The sequence below is a fragment of the Symsagittifera roscoffensis genome, chromosome 3 (assembly GCF_963678635.1).
Source record: "Symsagittifera roscoffensis chromosome 3, txSymRosc1.1, whole genome shotgun sequence".
NCBI lineage: Eukaryota > Metazoa > Xenacoelomorpha > Acoela > Convolutidae > Symsagittifera > Symsagittifera roscoffensis.
Genome location: NC_087064.1, coordinates 56,383,994 through 56,403,190, shown reverse-complemented (window position 1 = coordinate 56,403,190; position 19,197 = coordinate 56,383,994). Strand labels below are relative to the sequence as shown.

General features: G+C 35.7%; 2 protein-coding genes across 2 annotated transcripts in view; one reads left to right on the top strand and one right to left on the bottom strand.

The window, feature by feature from the left end:
- The window catches only part of LOC134842343 (proteasome subunit alpha type-1-like), a 359,095-nt gene that overhangs the window by 222,174 nt on the left and 117,724 nt on the right, over window positions 1-19,197 (top strand). The gene's annotated exons all lie outside the window — the stretch shown is intronic.
- LOC134842342 (RNA demethylase ALKBH5-like) overlaps window positions 11,136-19,197 on the bottom strand; it is a 149,231-nt gene continuing 141,169 nt past the window's right edge. Inside the window, exons 2-3 of the mRNA XM_063858629.1 lie at window positions 15,204-15,606; window positions 11,136-11,843 (exon numbers count right to left, since the gene is read on the bottom strand). Coding sequence (XP_063714699.1) covers window positions 11,275-11,843; window positions 15,204-15,597 — 963 coding nt within the window. The 5' untranslated portion in view covers window positions 15,598-15,606 and the 3' untranslated portion in view covers window positions 11,136-11,274. The remainder of the gene's footprint in view (window positions 11,844-15,203; window positions 15,607-19,197) is intronic.

Here is a 19,197-nt window from a genome sequence, read left to right as displayed (position 1 = left end):
ATTCGTTTACTTCGCCTCTTGTTTCAGGGACAAATCTTAAAACTGAACAAGTTTTTTTTCAGATTGACTAAGCGAAAACCTAGAACTTTGATAGTAAAAAAAAACTTTGATTCTTTCTGAAAAGAGAGCGCTACAAGAAAATTCGAGAACAATTTCTATATAAGTAAAAGTTAGTTTTATAAGTTAAAGGTGAAACGCACTAATAAAAGCCTGTTACAGGCCTGCTCGTTCGTTCTATTCGCTCGAAATTAGACAAAAAAAGCGAACCAATTTTTCTCGTCACTGGGGCGAACTTTCCGAAACAAATTCCATTGTCGTTCGAATCACGACTGAAAGGGCTTTAAAAAGATAAACCACGCGACTCATACCGATGATTATTTGTAGAAGCGGATTTTAAAAAAAACAATAATAACCAAACAAAGTACCTCCACCTTTCAATGGTCGGAACAATCAAACGGAAAAACAAAGAAAAGACCATTATCTCTGAAACATTTGACTGCTGTGAACAAAGAAGCAGTGGATGCACGAACAATTCAGCAGCTCGTACCTATAAGTTCAAAACTTATTCGAAACCCAGAAAATGCAGTATGGAAACAAGAGTTTCAAGAAAATAGTAGAACTACTTGTCTGAGAAACGAAATCAGTGATATAGCAAGAAAATGGCGGCAACGAGTCCGAGACTTTTTTCAGCTTTCAACCAGTTCTTGCTAAGAAAGCAAAAAAGGGACGAAACGAAAACTTAAATTAACGATAACTTATCAAAAAAACGCTTATGAGCAAAATAATCAATCAGACTCAAAATCAATCAGACTATTAGTGTAGGCCAAAATCAGATAATTCACCATACAAAAAATCACGAACCCCACATTCCATTAAAAGTGAGCTAGTCCTACCAAAGGATCCTCGTAACACAAAAAGTTCCTAAAGTGAAACCTGAAAATTTCTGGCTATCATTAGGGGGAGTGATATCATACATTTGATTCAAATAAGATCAAAAAAGTATCCCAACACCTTGCTTGAATTAATCAGAGATAACTGAAGCTCGTACTAGAAGCTCAGAGAACAAATAACTCATAACCAACTAAACTCACAGATATCAGAACGCGCGGTCAGGCATTCGTTTACTTCGCCTCTTGTTTCAGGGACAAATCATTAAAAAAAATTGATTCTTTCTGAAAAGAGGGCGCTACAAAAAACTTTGAGAGCAATTTTTATTTGGATAAAAGTTAGTTTTCTAAGTTAAAGATGAAACGCACTATTAAAAGCCTGTTACAGGCCTGCTCGCTCGTTCTATTCGCTCGAAATAAGACAGAAAAATGCCAACTGTGAACAAAGAAGCAGTGGATGCACGAACAATTCAGCAGCTCGTACCTATAAGTTCAAAACTTATTCGAAACCCAGAAAATGCAGTACGGAAACAAGATTTTCAAGAAAATAGTAGAACTACTTATCTGAGAAACGAAATCAGTGATATACCGAGAACATGGCGGCAACGAGTCTGAGACTTTTTTTCGGCTTTCAACCAATTCCGGCTAAGGAAGCAAAAAAGGGAGAAAAGGAAAACTTGACATTGAACGACAACTTATCAACGAAACGCTTATGAGCAAAATAATCAATCAGACTATTATACCCCACATTCCATTAAAAGTGAGCTAGTTCTACCAAATGAGCTTCGTAACACGGCACCTCGCAACAAAAGAAAACTTGCTAGCAAAAAAACCCAATGCCGTATATTAAGTCAACTACAAAAAAATACAGCCTACATTTAACTCGTAGGATAATCTCTAAAAAAATCCTTGAAACAAAAACTGAAATATCCTGGCTATCACCAGGGGAGTGATATGATACATTTGGTTCAAATAACACCAAAAAATGATCCCAGCAACTTGATTGCATTAATCAGAGATAGCTGAAGCTTCTACTAGAAGCTCAAAGAACAAATAATTCATAACCAACTAAACTCACAGATATCAGAACGCGCGGTTTTATTTCGCCTTTTGTTTCAGGGTCGAACCATTAAGCTGAACAAAGATAGCGGGTTGCTGCATAAATAGCACAGAATGTTCCGATCTTATTCCACCAAAAACTACCAAAATTTTTTTTTTCAGATTGACTAAGCGAAAACCTAGAGCTTTGATTAAAAAAATTGATTCTTTCTGAAAAGAGGGCGCTACAAAAACTTTTGAGAGCAATTTTTTTTGGGTTAAAGTTAGTTTTATAGGTTAAAGATGAAACGCACTATTGAAAGCCTGTTACAGGCCTGCTCGCTCATTCTATTCGCTCGAAATAAGACAAAAAAATGCGAACCGTCGGAACAATCAAACGGGAAAACAAAGAAAATACCATTATCTCTGAAACATTTGACTGCTGTGAACAAAGAAGCAGTGGATGCACTATCAATTCAGCAGCTCGTACCTATAAGTTCAAAACTTATTCGAAACCCAAAAAATGCAGTACGGAAACAAGATTTTCAAGAAAATAGTAGAACTACTTATCTGAGCAACGAAATCAGTGATATACCGAGAAAATGGCGGCAACGAGTCCGAGACTTTTTTTCTGCTTTCAACCACTTCCGGCTAAGGAAGCAAAAAAGAGAGAAAAGGAAAACTTAAATGAACGACAACTTATCAACGAAACGCTTATGAGCAAAATAATCAATCAGACTCAAAATCAATCAGACTATTATTGTGCGCCGAAATCAGACAATTCACCATACAAAAAATCACGAACCCCACATTCCATTAAAAGAGAGCTAGTCCTACCGAAGGAGCCTCGTAAGAAAAAAATCCTAAAGTGAAAGTTGAATATTTCCTGGCTATCGCCAGGAGGAGTGATATGATACATTTGATTCAAATAACATCAAAAAATGATCCCAACACCTAGCTTGAATTAATCAGAGATAACTGAAGCTCGTACTAGAAGCTCAGAGAACAAATAACTCATAACCAACTAAACTCACAGATATCAGAACGAGCGGTCAGGCATTCGTTTATTTCGCCTTTTGTTCCAGGGACAAATCTTAAAACTGAACAAGGCAGTTGATGCAGAAATAGCGCAGAATATTCCGATCTTATTGCTACAAAAACTACAAACATTTTTTTTTCAGATGGACTAAGCGAAAACCTAGAACTTTGATAGTAAAAAAAACTTTGATTCTTTCTGAAAAGAGAGCGCTACAAGAAAATTCGAGAACAATTTTTATTTGGTTAAAAGTTAGTTTTATAAGTTAAAGGTAAAGCGCACTATTAAAAGCCTGTTACAGGCCTGCTCGCACGTTCTATTCGATCGAAATTAGACAAAAAGCGCACCAATTTTTCTCGTCACTGGGGCAAACTTTTCGAAACAAATTCCAATGTCGTTCGAATCACGACTGAAAGGTCTTTAATAAGATAAATCACGCGACTCATTCCGATGATTATTTGTAGAAGTGGAATTTAAAAAAAAACAATAATAACCAAACAAAGTTCCTCCATTTTTCAATGGTCGGAACAATCAAACGGAAAAACAAAGAAAATACCATTAACTCTGAAACATTTGACTGCTGTGAACAAAGAAGCAGTGGATGCACTAACAATTCAGCAGCTCGTACCTATAAGTTCAAAACTTACTCGAAACCCAAAAAACGCAGTACGGAAACAAGATTTTCAAGAAAAAAGTAGAACTACTTATTTGAGAAACAAAATCAGTGATATAGCGAGAAAATGGCGGCAACGAGACCGAGACTTTTTTTCTGCTTTCAACCAGTTCCTGCTAAGAAAGCAAAAAAGGGACGAAAGGAACACTTAAATGAACGACAACTTATCAAAGAAACGCTTATGAGCAAAATAATCAATCAGACTCAAAATCAATCAGACCATAAATGTAGGCCAAAATCAGATAATTCACCATACAAAAAATCACGAACCCCACATTCCATTAAAAGTGAGCTAGTCCTACCGAAGGAGCCTCGTAACACAAAAAATCCCTTAAGTAAAACCTGAAATTTCCTGGCTACCACCAGGGGGAGTGATATCATACATTTGATTCAAATAAGATCAAAAAAGTATCCCAACACCTTGCTTGAATTAATCAGAGATAACTGAAGCTCGTACTAGAAGCTCAGAGAACAAATAACTCATAACCAACTAAAATCACAGATATCAGAACGCGTGGTCAGGCATTCGTTTACTTCGCCTCTTGTTTCAGGGACAAATCATAAAACTGAACAAGGCAGTTGATGCAGAAATAGCGCAGAATATTCCTATCTTATTCCTACAAAAACTACAAACATTTTTTTTAGATTGACTAAGCGAAAACCTAGAACTTTGATAGTAAAAAAAATTTTGATTCTTTCTGAAAATAGAGCGCTACAAGAAAATTCGAAAACAATTTTTATTTGGTTAAAAGTTAGTTTTATAAGTTAAAGGTTAAGCGCACTATTAAAAGCCTGTTACAGGCCTGCTCGCACGTTCTATTCGATCGAAATTAGACAAAAAAAGCGCACCAATTTTTCTCGTCACTGGGGCGAACTTTTCGAAACAAATTCCAACGTCGTTCGAATCACGACTGAAAGGTCTGTAATAAGATAAATCACGCGACTCATTCTGATGATTATTTGTAGAAGTGGAATTAAAAAAAAACAATAATAACCAAACAAAGTTCCTCCATTTTTCAATGGTCGGAACAATCAAACGGAAAAACAAAGAAAATACCATTATCTATGAACATTTGACTGCTGTAAACAAAGAAGCAGTGGATGCACTAACAATTCAGCAGCTCGTACCTAAAAGTTCAAAACTTACTCGAAACCCAAAAAACGCAGTACAGAAACAAGATTTTCAAGAAAATAGTAGAACTACTTATCTGAGAAACGAAATCAGTGATATAGCGAGAAAATGGCGGCAACGTGTCCGAGACTTTTTTTCTGCTTTCAACCAGTTCCTGCTAAGAAAGCAAAAAAGGGACAAAAGGAAAACTTAAATGAACGACAACTTATCAAAGAAACGCTTAAGGGCAAAATAATCAATCAGACTCAAAATCAATCAGACTATAAATGTAGGCCAAAATCAGATAATTCACCATACAAAAAATCACGAAACCCACATTCTATTAAAAGTGAGCTAGTCCTACCGAAGGAGCCTCGTAACACAAAAAAATCCCTTAAGTAAAACCTGAACTTTCCTGGCTATCACCAGGGGGGAGTGATATCATACATTTGATTCAAATAAGATCAAAAAGTATCCTAACACCTTGCTTGAATTAATCAGAGATAACTGAAGCTCGTACTAGAAGCTCAGAGAACAAATAACTCATAACCAACTAAACTCACAGAAATCAGAACGCGCGATCAGGCTTTCGCTTACTTCGCCTCTTGTTTCAGGGACAAATCATAAAACTAAACAAGCCAGCCAGTTGCTGCATAAATAGCACAGAATGTTCCAATGTTATTCCTACAAAAACTACAAAAAAAATTTTCAGATTGACTAAGCAAAAACCTAGAACTTTGATTTAAAAAAATTTGATTCTTTCTGAAAAGACGGCGCTACAAGAAACTTCGAGAACAATTTTTATTTGGGTAGAAGTTAGTTTTATAAGTTAACGGTGAAACGCACTATTAAAAGCCTGTTACAGGCTTGCTCGCTCGTTCTACTCGCTCGAAATTAGACAAAAAAAGCGAACCAATTTTTCTCGTCACTGGGGCGAATTTTTCAAAACGAATTCCAATGTCGTTCGAATCACGACTGAAAGGGCTTTAATAAGATAAATCACGCGACTCATTCTGATGATTATTTGTAGGAGCAGATTTATAAAAAAAAATCATAACCAAACAAAGTTCCTCCGTTTTTCAATGTCGGAACAATCAAACGGAAAAACATAGAAAATACCATTATCTCTGAAACATTTGACTGCTGTGAACAAAGAAGCAGTGGATGAACTTGCAATTCAGCAGCTCGTACCTAGAAGTTCAAGATTTATTCGAAACCCAAAAAATGCATTACGGAAACAACATTTTCAAGAAAATAGTAGACCTACTTATCTGAGAAACGAAATCAGTGATATAGCGAGAAAATGGCGGAAACGAGTCCGAAACTCTTTTTTGTGCTTTCAACTACTTCCTGCTAAGACAGCATAAAAGGGACGAAAGGATTACTTGAAAATGAGCGATAACTTATCAACAAAACGCTTATGAGCAAAATAATCAATCAGACTCAAAATCAATCAGACTATTAATGTAGGCCAAAATCAAAAAATTCACCATACAAAATATCACGAACCCCACATTCCATTAAAAGTGAGCTAGTCCTACCGAAGGAACCTCGTAACACACAAAACCCCTTAAATACAACCTGAAAAGTCCAGGCTATCACCAGGGGGAGTTATATGATACATTTGATTCAAATTACATCCAAAAAGTATCCCAACACCTTGCTTGAACTAATCAGAGATACCTGAAGCTCGTACTAGAAGCTCAGAGAACAATTTAATCATAACCAACTAAAATCACAGATATCAGAACGCGCGGTCAGGCATTCGCTTACTTCGCCTCTTGTTTCAGGGACAAATCATAAAACTGAACAAGCCAGTCAGTTGCTGCATAAATAGGACAGAATGTTCCAATCTTATTCCTCCAAAAACTAAAAAAAAAATTTTCAGATTGACTAAGCGAAAACCTAGAACTTTGATAAAAAATGATTCTTTCTGAAAAGAGGGCGCTACAAGAAAATTCGAGAACAATTTTTAATTGGGTAAAAGTTAGTTTTATAAGTTAAAGGTGAAACGCACTATTAAAAGCCTGTTACAGGCCTGCTCACTCGTTCGATTCTCTCGAAATAAGACAAAAAAAAGCGAACCAATTTTTCTCGTCACTGGGGCGAATTTTTCGAAACAAATTCCAATTTCGTTGGAATCACGACTGAAAGGGCTTTAATAAGATAAATCACGCGACTCATTCCGATGATTATTTGTAGAAGCTGATTTTAAAAAAAACAATAATAATCAAACAAAGTTCTTCCGACATTCGCTGGTCGGAACAATCAAACGGAAAAACAAAGAAAATACCATTATCTCTGAAACATTTGACTGCTGTGAACAAAGAAGCAGTGGATGCACTAACAATTCAGCAGCTCGTACCTATAAGTTCAAAACTTACTCGAAACCCAAAAAATGCAGTACGGAAACAAGATTTTCAAGAAAATAGTAGAACTACTTATCTGAGAAACGAAATCAATGATATAGCGAAAAATGGCGGCAACGAGTCCGAGACTCTTTTTCTGCTTTCAACCACTTCTTGCTAAGAAAGCAAAAAAGGGACAAAAGGAAAACTTAAATGAACGACAGCTTATCAAAGAAACGCTTATGAGCAAAATAATCAATCAGACTCAAAATCAATCAGACTATAAGTGTAGACCAAAATCATATAATTCCCCATACAAAAAAAAACACGAACCCCACATTCCATTAAAAATGAGCTAGTCCTACCGAAGGAGCCTCGTAACACAAAAAATCCCTTAATTAAGACCTGAAATTTCCTGGCTATCACCAGGGGAGGTGTTATCATACATTTGATTCAAATAAGATCAAAAAAGTATCCAAACACCTTGCTTGAATTAATCACAGATAACTGAAGCTCGTACTAGAAGCTCAGAGAACAAATAAGTCATAACCAACTAAACTCACAGATATCAGAACGCGCGGTCAGGCTTTCGTTACTTCGCCTCTTGTTTCAGGGACAAATCATAAAACTGAACAAGCCAGCCAGTTGCTGCGTAATTAGCACAGAATGTTCCAATCTTATTCCTACAAAAACTACAAAATTTTTTCAGATTGACTAAGCGAAAACCTAGAACTTTGATGAAAAAATTTGATTCTTTCTGAAAAGAGGGCGCTACAAGAAAATTCGAGAACAATTTTTATTTGGGTAAAAGAAAGTTTACGGTTGAGCGCACTATTAAAAGCCTGTTACAGGCCTGCTCGCTCGTTCTAGTCGCTCGAAATTAGACAAAAAAATGCGAACCGTTTTTTCCCGTCACCGGGGCGATTTTTTTCGAAACAAATTCCAAAGTCGTTCGAATCACGACTGAAAAGGCTTTAATAAGATAAATCACGCGACTCATTTTGATGATTAATCGTAGAAGCAGATTTAAAAAAAAACTATAATAACCAAACAAAGTTCCTCCACCTTTCAATGGTCGGAACAATCAAACAGAAAAACAAAGAAAATACCATTATCTCTGATACATTTGACTACTGTGAACAACGAAGCAGTGGATGCACTTAAAATTCAGCAGCCGGTAACTATAAATTCGAAACTTATTCGAAACCCGAAAAATGCAGTACGGAAACAAGGTTTTCAAGAAAATAGTAGAACTACTTATCTGAGAAACGAAATCAGGGATATAGCGAGAAAATGGCGGAAACGAGTCCGAAACTCTTTTTTGTGCTTTCAACTACTTCCTGCTAAGACAGCATAAAAGGGACGAAAGGATTACTTGAAAATGAGCGATAACTTATCAACAAAACGCTTATGAGCAAAATAATCAACCAGACTCAAAATCAATCAGACTATTAGTGTAGGCCAAAATCAAATAATTCACCATACAAAATATCACGAACCCAACATTCCATTAAAAGTGAGCTAGTTCTACCGAAGGACCCTCGTAACGCGGCACCTCGCAGTAAAAAAAAATTTGCGAGCAAAAAAAACAAGACCGTATATTAAGTCAACTACAAAAAGCTACAGCCTGCACTTAACTCGTAAGATAATCTTTAAAAAATCCTTTAAATACAACCTGAAAAGTCCAGGCTATCACCAGGGGGAGTTATATGATACATTTGATTCAAATTACATCCAAAAAGTATCCCAACACCTTGCTTGAACTAATCAGAGATACCTGAAGCTCGTACTAGAAGCTCAGAGAACAATTTAATCATAACCAACTAAAATCACAGATATCAGAACGCGCGGTCAGGCATTCGCTTACTTCGCCTATTGTTTCACGGACAAATCATGAAACTGAACGAGCCAGTTGCTGCATAAATAGCACAGAATGTTCCGATCTTATTCATACAAAACTACAAAATAGTTTTTTCTTCAGATTGACTAAGCGAAAACCTAGAACTTTGATTTAAAAAATTTTGATTCTTTCTGAAAAGGGGGCGCTACAACAAACTTCGAGAACAATTTTTATTTCGTTAAAAGTTAGTTTTATAAGTTGCATTTTTAAAAGCCTGTTACAGGTCTGCTCGCTCGAAATTAGACATAAAGCGAACCGTTTCCTCTCGTCACTGGAGCAAATTTTAAAACAAATTCCAATGTCTTTCGAATCGCGGCTGAAAGAGCTTGAATAAGATAAATCACGCGAATCATTTTGATGATTTGTAGAAGCGGATTTAAAAAACAATAAAAAAAACCGAACAAAGTTCCTCCACCTTTCAATGGTCGGAACAATCAAACGGAAAAACAAAGAAAATACCAGTATCTCTAAAACACTTGACTGCTGCGAACAATTCAGCAGCTCGTACCCATAAGTTCCAAATTTATTCGAAACCCGAAAAATGCAGTATGTAAACAAAGTTTTCAAGAAAATAGTAGAACTACTTATCTGAGCAACGAAATCAGTGATATAGCCAGAAAATGGCGGCAACGAGTCCGAGACTTTTTTTCGGCGTTCAACCACTTCCGGCTAAGAAAGCAAAAACGGGAGAAAAAGAAAACTTGAAAATGAACGACAACTTATCAACGAAACGCTTATGAGCAAAATAATCAATCAGACTCAAAATCAATCAGACTATTATTGTAGGCCAAAATTAGATAATTCACCATACAAAAAATCACGAACCCCACATTCCATTAAAAGTGAGCTAGTCCTGCCGAAGGAACCTCGTAACACACAAAGTCCCTTAAATAAAACCTGAAAAATCCTGGCTATCACCAGGGGGAGTGATATGATACATTTGATTCAAATAACATCAAAACATGATCCCAACACCTTGCTTGAATTAATCAGAGATAACTGAAGCTCGTACTAGAAGCTCAGAGAACAAACAATTCAAATAATTTCTCTGTTATTTCAAAATAAAAATTGAAAAATACGGGAAACCGATGATAAGATCCAGATTTCAAACCAGATACAAGGAATCTACTAACAAACGATCAATTCGCCAGAACAGAAGATTGGAAAAAACTTTCGGATGACAAATATGTTACACACCTCAAAACCGGAAGAGAGCCCAATAAACACCATAGAAAAGTATCAAATCCAATTAATCGATCTTAGTTAAAACCAGTAGCGGATTTGGGGGCGGGGGTGGGGGCGGACGTCCTCTCACTCAGGGATTCGACCCCCTGCCGACCCTTTTTGTACTATTTTGAGATATCCATTTTTGGCTGACTGACCTTAAAATTTTTCTAAAGGCGCCTTAATAAAAACCATCACAATTTATCCATATCAAAAAGCTTTGACGCTATAGAAGATTTGATACTTGGCCGCCAATTTCATAAAAAAAATTAAATATAAATTTCAGTCAAGTTTTATACGAGTTATCTGTTCTGTTAAATTTTGTCCTTTGCGTCAGAAAGCGCGAGCTGTATTTCGCTGTGACTTATGGTGGCACACGTAATTTTTTTTCTTCTAAATATACTAAAAATTAAACAATCAAAACAGAAAATTGAATGCTAACAAAATGTAAGTCTTTTTCCGAATTTAAAGATAGCCAACAGACAGTTGGAAATGATTCAATGAACGCAAGGAAACAAAATACCTCACTAGTTTTTGCAAAAATGTCAACTTTAAAGTAAAAAAATGTCCACAAAACTCTAAATTTATGATTGTCAAAAAAAATTGACACAAAATGACTCTTTTGATAAGTTGGCAAAAAATGATAAAACTGGAACACGGGAAATGTGAAAAACCAAAATCCACTTTGTTCTAAACAGCGAAAAATCCAATTTGAACGTGAACAAATTAAGACTTCCTCCTGAAAAAAAAACAGAAAAATCATCAAGACTTATATATGAGTCTTCACAACGTTCATAGTTGTAAAAAGGCATTTGCAACGAAATACATGAAAATACCCCCCTAAAGATTGGGAATAGAAAGATCAAATATTCTTGTTAATAGCATTCAATATGTGCTTCATATTTTTACAGAGCTAGAATTAAAAAAAAAACAGACAAAATAATTTTCAGCAAAATTCTCAAAATCGGACAAACAGAAAACCAATAGAATTTATAACGAATTTTGATTTGAAAGCTGTTTTAGCCTTCCTAAAAATTTAGCACCAAATAATATTTCATTAAAATTTTGCACATTTCACTTTGTCATCGTTGCACTGTCCTTCATATTTCGACAAATTAGAATCATCAAAACATTTAGTGTTATCGCGATTGTCAAATGTCCGCTTGGCTCCTTTTACACTATCGCAGCTTGAAACAAATCTGCTATTGCACGATTCATCTGATTGTAGGAACTTGTTCCGGTGAACAACCTGTCTGTCAAGTTTATTGCACAGATTGTCAAACTGCTCTGTAGTTAATCTCGGAGCGTCTGGAAACACGCGACGAACAATAATCGCCACTCGGCGTTCTAATACATCTTCGGGTCTTATGCAATGGGTGACTTCATCAGCGGCATAACCCGACATTACACATGCGCAGCCGCTTCTGAGAGGCACGGACAACAGAGGTTTCGAAGTTCTGATAGGTCTGAATGAGAACTTACAGCCGAAACTTAAAGCGCAGTCACTGAAGAGAGAAATGGAGACTATAGGTCGATCAAAAATGTGGATTGGATCAACGTGGGACACTATACATCCACCTGGAAGGTAGTCGTTGATAACAGCACTGTTTATCCAGTCTTTTGGAACTGCGTCAGGTCGGAATTCAAATTTATTGTTTCTTTGTAATCAAAACAGTTTAAGCTACCCGAGTATAAAACAAAATAACCTAATTGAAAACAAAAAAATGGGTAGCGTGAAATAATTGCGCATTTTTTGAAAGTCGTAACCATGATAACAGAACGTTGGTCGAAATCAAGAAAATTTGAGAAAATGGTCAATTTGTAATCTGCGTCGTGCGCCTGCATTCCGTGAAATATTTTCGGCGTTCGCATATCACAATAGTATCACTGATCAAAACATAGCCTACAGACAGTCGTACGAGGTAGGCGTTTTTCAGTATCAAAGGTGTGAAACTTACCACTAGTTTACAGTGGGATCTTATTTGAGCAGTCTTAAGTCATTCTGATCATTCTAGAATGCACTTTAACTCTCAAGTATCATGAGTACTGAGACACGCCATCGGACACCGGAGCCATTCCTAATAAGCAACGACAGAAAACGTTTTAAAAAGTTCATTTCAATTTTATGTATATGGTCATTAAGTTGAATTTGTACTGTATTTGCTTTGATTATATTACCTTACATTGAGGTTTATTATGATGTTTAGGGGCGTCTATGAATTTGTACAACATGATTTAATTTTGTAATACCCACTGGATTATAAATAAATAAGAGTTTAGATAGTAAAAACACAAAAAAACACTGCACTTCACAATATAACTTAGCTAATTCACTATGATAAAATAGCTATTTGAAAATGGAGAAATATAACTTAGCGTTAAAATTTAGCTATTTCATTATGATATAACATCTACTCGAAAAAAAATTAAATAGGTAATTATATAACTGCACTGGAATATCTTAAAAGTAAAACCTACTTTTGAAACTACAATTTTATTGCGAGCTCAAAAAGAAATCAAAAAAATAGCCAACTGACAGTTGGAAAAGAGTAACGAACGCAAGGAATAAAACTTTTCAACTTCGAATAGAAAAATAGATGGCCTTAAAGCTCTTTGAACTTGTAGAACAATTTATGATACACATTTTTTGTCAAAATTAACCTAATTTGAGAAGACTGGATCAATAGCTAAAACTTTTATTTCGCTGGGAAATCTGATAATTAATTTCCATTTTCGAAATTAAAAGCCGATCACCTTTTTCTTGGCCTTAACACTTTCATTGTTCGATAGTGGAGTTTGTCTTCTTTTTTACTATCGAAATGCATTGAACTTTAAAAGAAGTCAAACAGCAAAAAATCAAATTGAGCATGAACAAATTTTAAGACTTTTCCTAAAAAGAAAACAAAAAAAAACTCATCAAGACCTATAGAATAGTACTCACTACATTCATTACTCTTGAAAATCAACCACCAATCCAATTTATAAACTTAATCGGAAAGAAACTTACCTTTCACGAAAACAAATCATACAACCTAAAAATGCTACAAAATGAAATCTTTTTGTTATCCAAGTATGAGAGCTCATGAGTCAACACAAAACTTTTGGCGTCTTAATGGCTTTTTTTCCGAGGAATTAAATTATCATGACAAAACGAATCTGTAGCCAAAACCAAAACAATAGTTGAATTTTATTCTTCTTTTGCAAAAAACTGCATAGCAACCGAACTCTATTTTATTACAATTTTTGCATCAAAATCTCCATTAAAAATCGACACCTAGATGTTTTTTTGTGAACAAAAAGGGAATCAATTTGGTCAAGCCCTTACTCGCGAGATGGAAAAAAAACTAAACGGTAAGAAAACGAGGTGACTCGATTGCTGTGCACGCCGCACAGCTTTCCGAACACTAAGTTTATTAAAAATTCTGAAAATCGAAAAAAGAATTGAATGGTCTTTAAGTAAAGGGCAATTGGAAAAGAAAAACTACAGGAACAAGATTTAATTACATTCATCATAAGTTGAGCTCAAATTTAGTATGTTCATCATGGTCTGAAAACGCAAAAAATGAAGACCAAGTTTTTATCGACACTGAGAATTTATATTTTTATTTTGGAATCCAAATCAAGGCTCAGAGGGCTTTAAAAGGATTCTACATGACTCCATGCGAACCTTTTTGAATTAACCAAAATGCGTTGGAAAAAAGACCCTGTCTCAAACTTTTCTCACTTCCTGAAGTGGTGGACAACAATTAAAAATGTCAACCATACATAAAAACAGAGCTTTCGGCCAGAAAGGTCCAAAGCATTCCCACAAAGCTTTCCCATAAAAAATTCAATCCAGGCACGGATCAGTTTTTTTTCCAAGAAACACAGGGAGGACTAGGAAGTTTGGTTTGTTGATTGAACTGATTCGGAGAGCTCTCAAAATGCTAAAAAGACCTCATTTTGCCAAACATTTCTGCTCCGCTGGCATTTATTTGAAAAAAAAAAAATTGCAGTTAAATACAAGAACTAAAGGGGGACTCGTTGTCTTGTCTGATGAGGGATCGAAGCCCCTGTAGCCGCTACTGTTTGAATCCGATATAAAAATTGCCTAAAGAATCAACATACGACTTAACAAAACATACTTAAGTATCACTTAAACAAAAAATAAATAAATATCATAGCTGAAAAAAAAGACGTACAAAATTTCAGCTCATGCACTTGCTCAGAAAAAATAAGCAATCTATATCACAATAACTTTTTAATTTTCTTTAAAAAATTTTGTTTTACCAGGAAAGCGTTACCTATCGCTTTAATCGCTTGAAAATAGTCTATAACTCAAAAATTTTCAACCGGTTTCTCTCGACACTCGGATTTCTTGAAAATAATTTAATGTCGTTCGAATCTTGACTGAAAGGCCTTTAAGATGATATATCCCTCAACTAATTCCGATCACTATTTGTGGCAGTAGTGTTTTTAGGGGGTATTTATTTCATACACAGAGGCGAAGCTTTGCTTCGCACACACTTGCGAGAAAACGACAAAAAGCAGCTCTATAAAGGTCAATAATGAAAATTAAAGATAAACCTCGAATTAACAAATTATTCGATTTCTTCGAGTTACTCGATCGCTTTAATTGGTTGAAATTAGTCTATAACTCAAAAAAAAATTGGTGGAACGCAATTTTTTGATAAAAATTTGGTCGAAATAGGGTTTTTTAGTGATTCGTGAGATCCCACAAAACCATTTTTCTCGACCCAAAAAAAAATCCCGCCTACCCCCTCGAAAAATTCCTAGATCCGCCCTTGGTTTGCCGTACCTAATTTTGCGAGAGAAAAAAACAAACACCCGAATAAAAAATCCTCCGCATTTTCTATCGTCACCAAAAAAGGTTGCTAATTATATGATACGCAAACTTTATCCTTTTAGCTACTCCTATTCTTAACTACAACAATTTCGACGCATATGCCGATATTTCATTATTGGTTTTGAATAGTGAATTTCGACCCAATTGTTTTTCCTCGAGAGGTGCAATGATGTACTTGTAAATCCATTTCGGAATCGGGTCAATAGTTCCTTCCGGAAACAGTCTTTCACTACCCTCTCCTTTCTTCTCCAATTGAGATCCATAAGTGTAACCTTCTCCGAAGAAATACTTATTTCTCAGAGGGGCTTTATCAAACGTAAACCTTTTATACTTTCCTGCCAAAGCATTTGATTTCACCTTTTCGACCTTTTCTTCTAATTTACAACATGTCGCGGGGTCAAACAGTTTAACAGTGTGAACTCCAGGGTGTATTTTTTTCAGTTCTTCATACCTTTGCTCGGGGGTCAAATTGACGAAAAACTTTTGATTTGGAGTAAGTTTCTGTTCACCAGCAAGGTGTTTGTTGTGGCTCATTTCTTATCTGCAACGGCCAATTCTGGGTAAAAAAAGTCTCTACAATGTTCGATAGTTAACAGAGTAACGATCGAGCTTGCAGCATAGTTCAAGTAGCCAAAAGTTTTCGTTCGATTCTTAACGCTCGATCGACCCAGGTAACTTCAGCTACAAAAATTCATGAAAACAAGTCAAACGACCGAGATGCACTTTTCAAAGCATACCGTGATTAGACCTTAAGCACTTGCATGTTTAATACTTCCAACTACCAGTTTTTTCAAAAAAAAAATTGTCGACCTTCATTTGGATCGACCAATAGGATATTTTGAGCTCTCCCTATTCACGATTAAGACCCAAATATTTTTCAAAAAAAAAGACAAAGGCAGTTTTTGGAAAACTTTGATTAAAAAAGCGTGTTTTTTTTTGGCGCGCGCTCCCCCTTCAAAATTAGTATATATTGGCGCCTTTATAGAAAGATTTTAGGGTCGGTCAAAAAATGGATGCCTTGAAATATTACCACAGCGGGACCCTTTGAGTCGGTACGGGATCGAATCCCTGAGGAAGGGGCGTACCCCCTAAATCCGCCCCTCAGCTCAGTAAATAGAACCTATTTTGAAAATTGATCAGATGATATGCCTGCAATGAATGGCGGTGCCAGAAACTGCTGGATCAGTAAATTTGAATATATCATACGCCGAAACCATTCAAGCAAAAAAAGGAAAGTATTCAAGTCAGAGTTGGCAAATTAAAGTAACAACGAATCTCAATAACAAAAAAAAAACCAAACCTAAAAACGAACCCAACGTCGTCTAGAGTCAACGAGGCTACATCTACAACTTTCAATCAAAAATTTAAAAAATATATGCAAAAAAGCGATAACTTCACGGAAAAAATGTCTAAAACATCGAAAAAAAAACAAGATCCAGCCAGATTTCTGACCCCAGGCCAGATCTCAAGGCACATGCATTACCGGTAGACGACGTGCGAATAGGCCTCGAAGAAAAAGCAAGTTCAATTTCTTACAGTCTTATAAAAAAATGTTTATGGAAAAAATTCTCGTTCCCAATTATAAGTCCTTTGCTAGTGACAAAATCTGTAAATTCTGCAAAATTACTTTATATATCGTAATGCGACAACTCGCAAGAAAAGAGAACTCGAATTAAAAGACACTTCGCAATATGCTCACCGCCGCAGTCGCGCCAACGTGTTGCGAGCTTGCCAACATAGGGTAGGACTTTATACAAAATTCAGAGCCGGTTATCGCCGCAAAGCCGCGACGCGCGCATAGCGCGCCTACCGGCGACCTTAAACCGAGAATATAAAGTTTCCAATTTAGCTTCAAAAACTTGCAAGTAGTCGCTTTCCTTAAAATTTGCGAGTTGTCTTTTGTCGCGAGTTGTCTTTTTTTGCGAGTTGTCGCGGTACCTTTATATAAACTCCGAGTCAGACGCTGACATAAACTGGGTACAAAAAAAACTTAGACCACGCTCACGATTAGAAGCCATAATAGAAGTTTAATCGAACGAAGTTAAAGAGTTAACTAAGTTGTTTACAGGAAAAAAATCATGTTATATATTAAAGTAATCATTTATCCGATCAACTTTGGATTCGGTTGCATTTAAAAATCCAGTTAGAAAATTTGATGGCAGAACAATTAGATTTAAATTTGACTAATCTTCGCCTAGTTTTAGAGCTTTTGCCTGCATTTTAAGCTTGCAGTATTAATTGCGAGGCTCAGGTAAAGAGAAAACAAAGCAAAAATTGACAATTTATTCTATCCCAATTTCTAGGACTAGTCTTTACACAATTATATGTGTTACATGCACAGCTAACCGCTTCACTTTCACAGCAAATAATTTAATGGTGTTTGAGATTTTTCAACCGTCTTGCACATGATAAACTGCGTGCAAATAACTCGACAACAATTTTTATTTCGCCGAATGTTTAAACAAAACTAGGTAAATCAAAATACGTCGTTAGGATTGAATGAAAAGTTATACCGCAACAATTTCAACCGTGATGCAAAATGTATAGAAAAATGTAGAAAACTCATAGAGAAAACTCAAAACTTCCTCTCAATAATAAAAGAAACAATGACTACGATTTTCTGCAGATGAATCGGGAAACCGAAGAATAAAAAATCGAATATTTTTTTTGTCAAAAAAATCAAATAGTTAAAGAAATGGTTAACCAGAAAAAAGTCTGTATTCCAATTTGCTAACACTTGCTTATCGCAAGCTGAAAAAAGGCTTCAAATGTATGTTTAAGAACCGAACCTTCCAAAATTTTTGAAAAAATCAGTAACAAAGGCGTTTTGAGGCACATTTTGGAAAATTTTGACCAAAAAATTGCGTTATTCGGCGCGCGCTCCCCGCTCAAAATTAGTAAATATTGGCGCCAAAGGCGCCTTTAGAAAAATTTTAGGGTCGGTCGGTCAAAAATGGATTTCTTAAAAAGTACCAAAGGGGGGACCGTTTGGGTCGGCAGGGTGTCGAATCCCTGAGGGGGGAGGGGGCGTCCGCCCTAAAATCCGCCCCTGGAACCTTCAAAAAAGACCGTTCTGCGGGAAATAAGCCGACAAAAGTGAGCAGATTAACAAAATTCTAAGACAGCAAATAAACTTTCAGTTAGCACAAAAAACATTATTCACTGCAATTGAATTTATCAAATAAAATAAATACTTGACTCCCAACACAACACTAGGCCACTAAGGCGATAAAACATAAGTCGAAAAACTTGAGGTAAAAAAAGTTTCTCGCCCGAAAAAAAGACAAGATTCAGCAAAACTACAAATAACTGAAAAAAACTATTTCAATTACAATGAAATTTGATTACAGCTCAGTAAAATCCGCGAAAAGGCAAGTCAGACAAAAAAGACACTTTTTAAATCGGAACATTTACCAATTGAAAAAAAAACTAGTTCTGGCCAGATTCAAACCTAGGCTTTTGCATCTTCAAACATGCAATTATTATCAGCTAAGCTATCGAAGATTCAGATGAATTTGTTATACAATTTGCTAACCCAAAAATACCCTTTTACAAGTTGTCCATAAAACTCTTTGAACTTCATTGGTTTATGATTGGTGCTTTTTTGATAAAATTAACCCAATTTGAGCTGGGAAATCTGAACTTTATATTCCAGTTTCGAAACTAGAAGTCAATCACGTTTTTCACTACCTTTACAATTTCGCTGTTCAATAGTGGAGTTTACCTTCCCTTTAACAAAAGAAATGAACTAAACTTGAAAAGAAACCAAAAATCAAAGCACGAAAAATCAAAAATAAGCGTGAACAAAATTTAGGACTTTTTACTAAAAAAAAACCAACAAAATTACCAAGACCATTTTAAGCCTTTTCATTACGTTCACTATTCGTAATTACCATGAAAAATTAAGGTCATAACAATTTAGATTTTAAAACTCGACGACGCCCAACCCCTTTCACATCCGACCCCTCCTGAAAAGTATAAAGCATATAACTCTAGTATAACTCCTCAAACGGCGATACATAAAAAGAGTAAGGCGAAAGAATATAAGCCCCAGCCATTTTCAAAAAAGGAACCTTATCACAATCAGGGTTCATAAACTTGCAAATTACAGAACGATTTTCTTTTGCAGAAAAA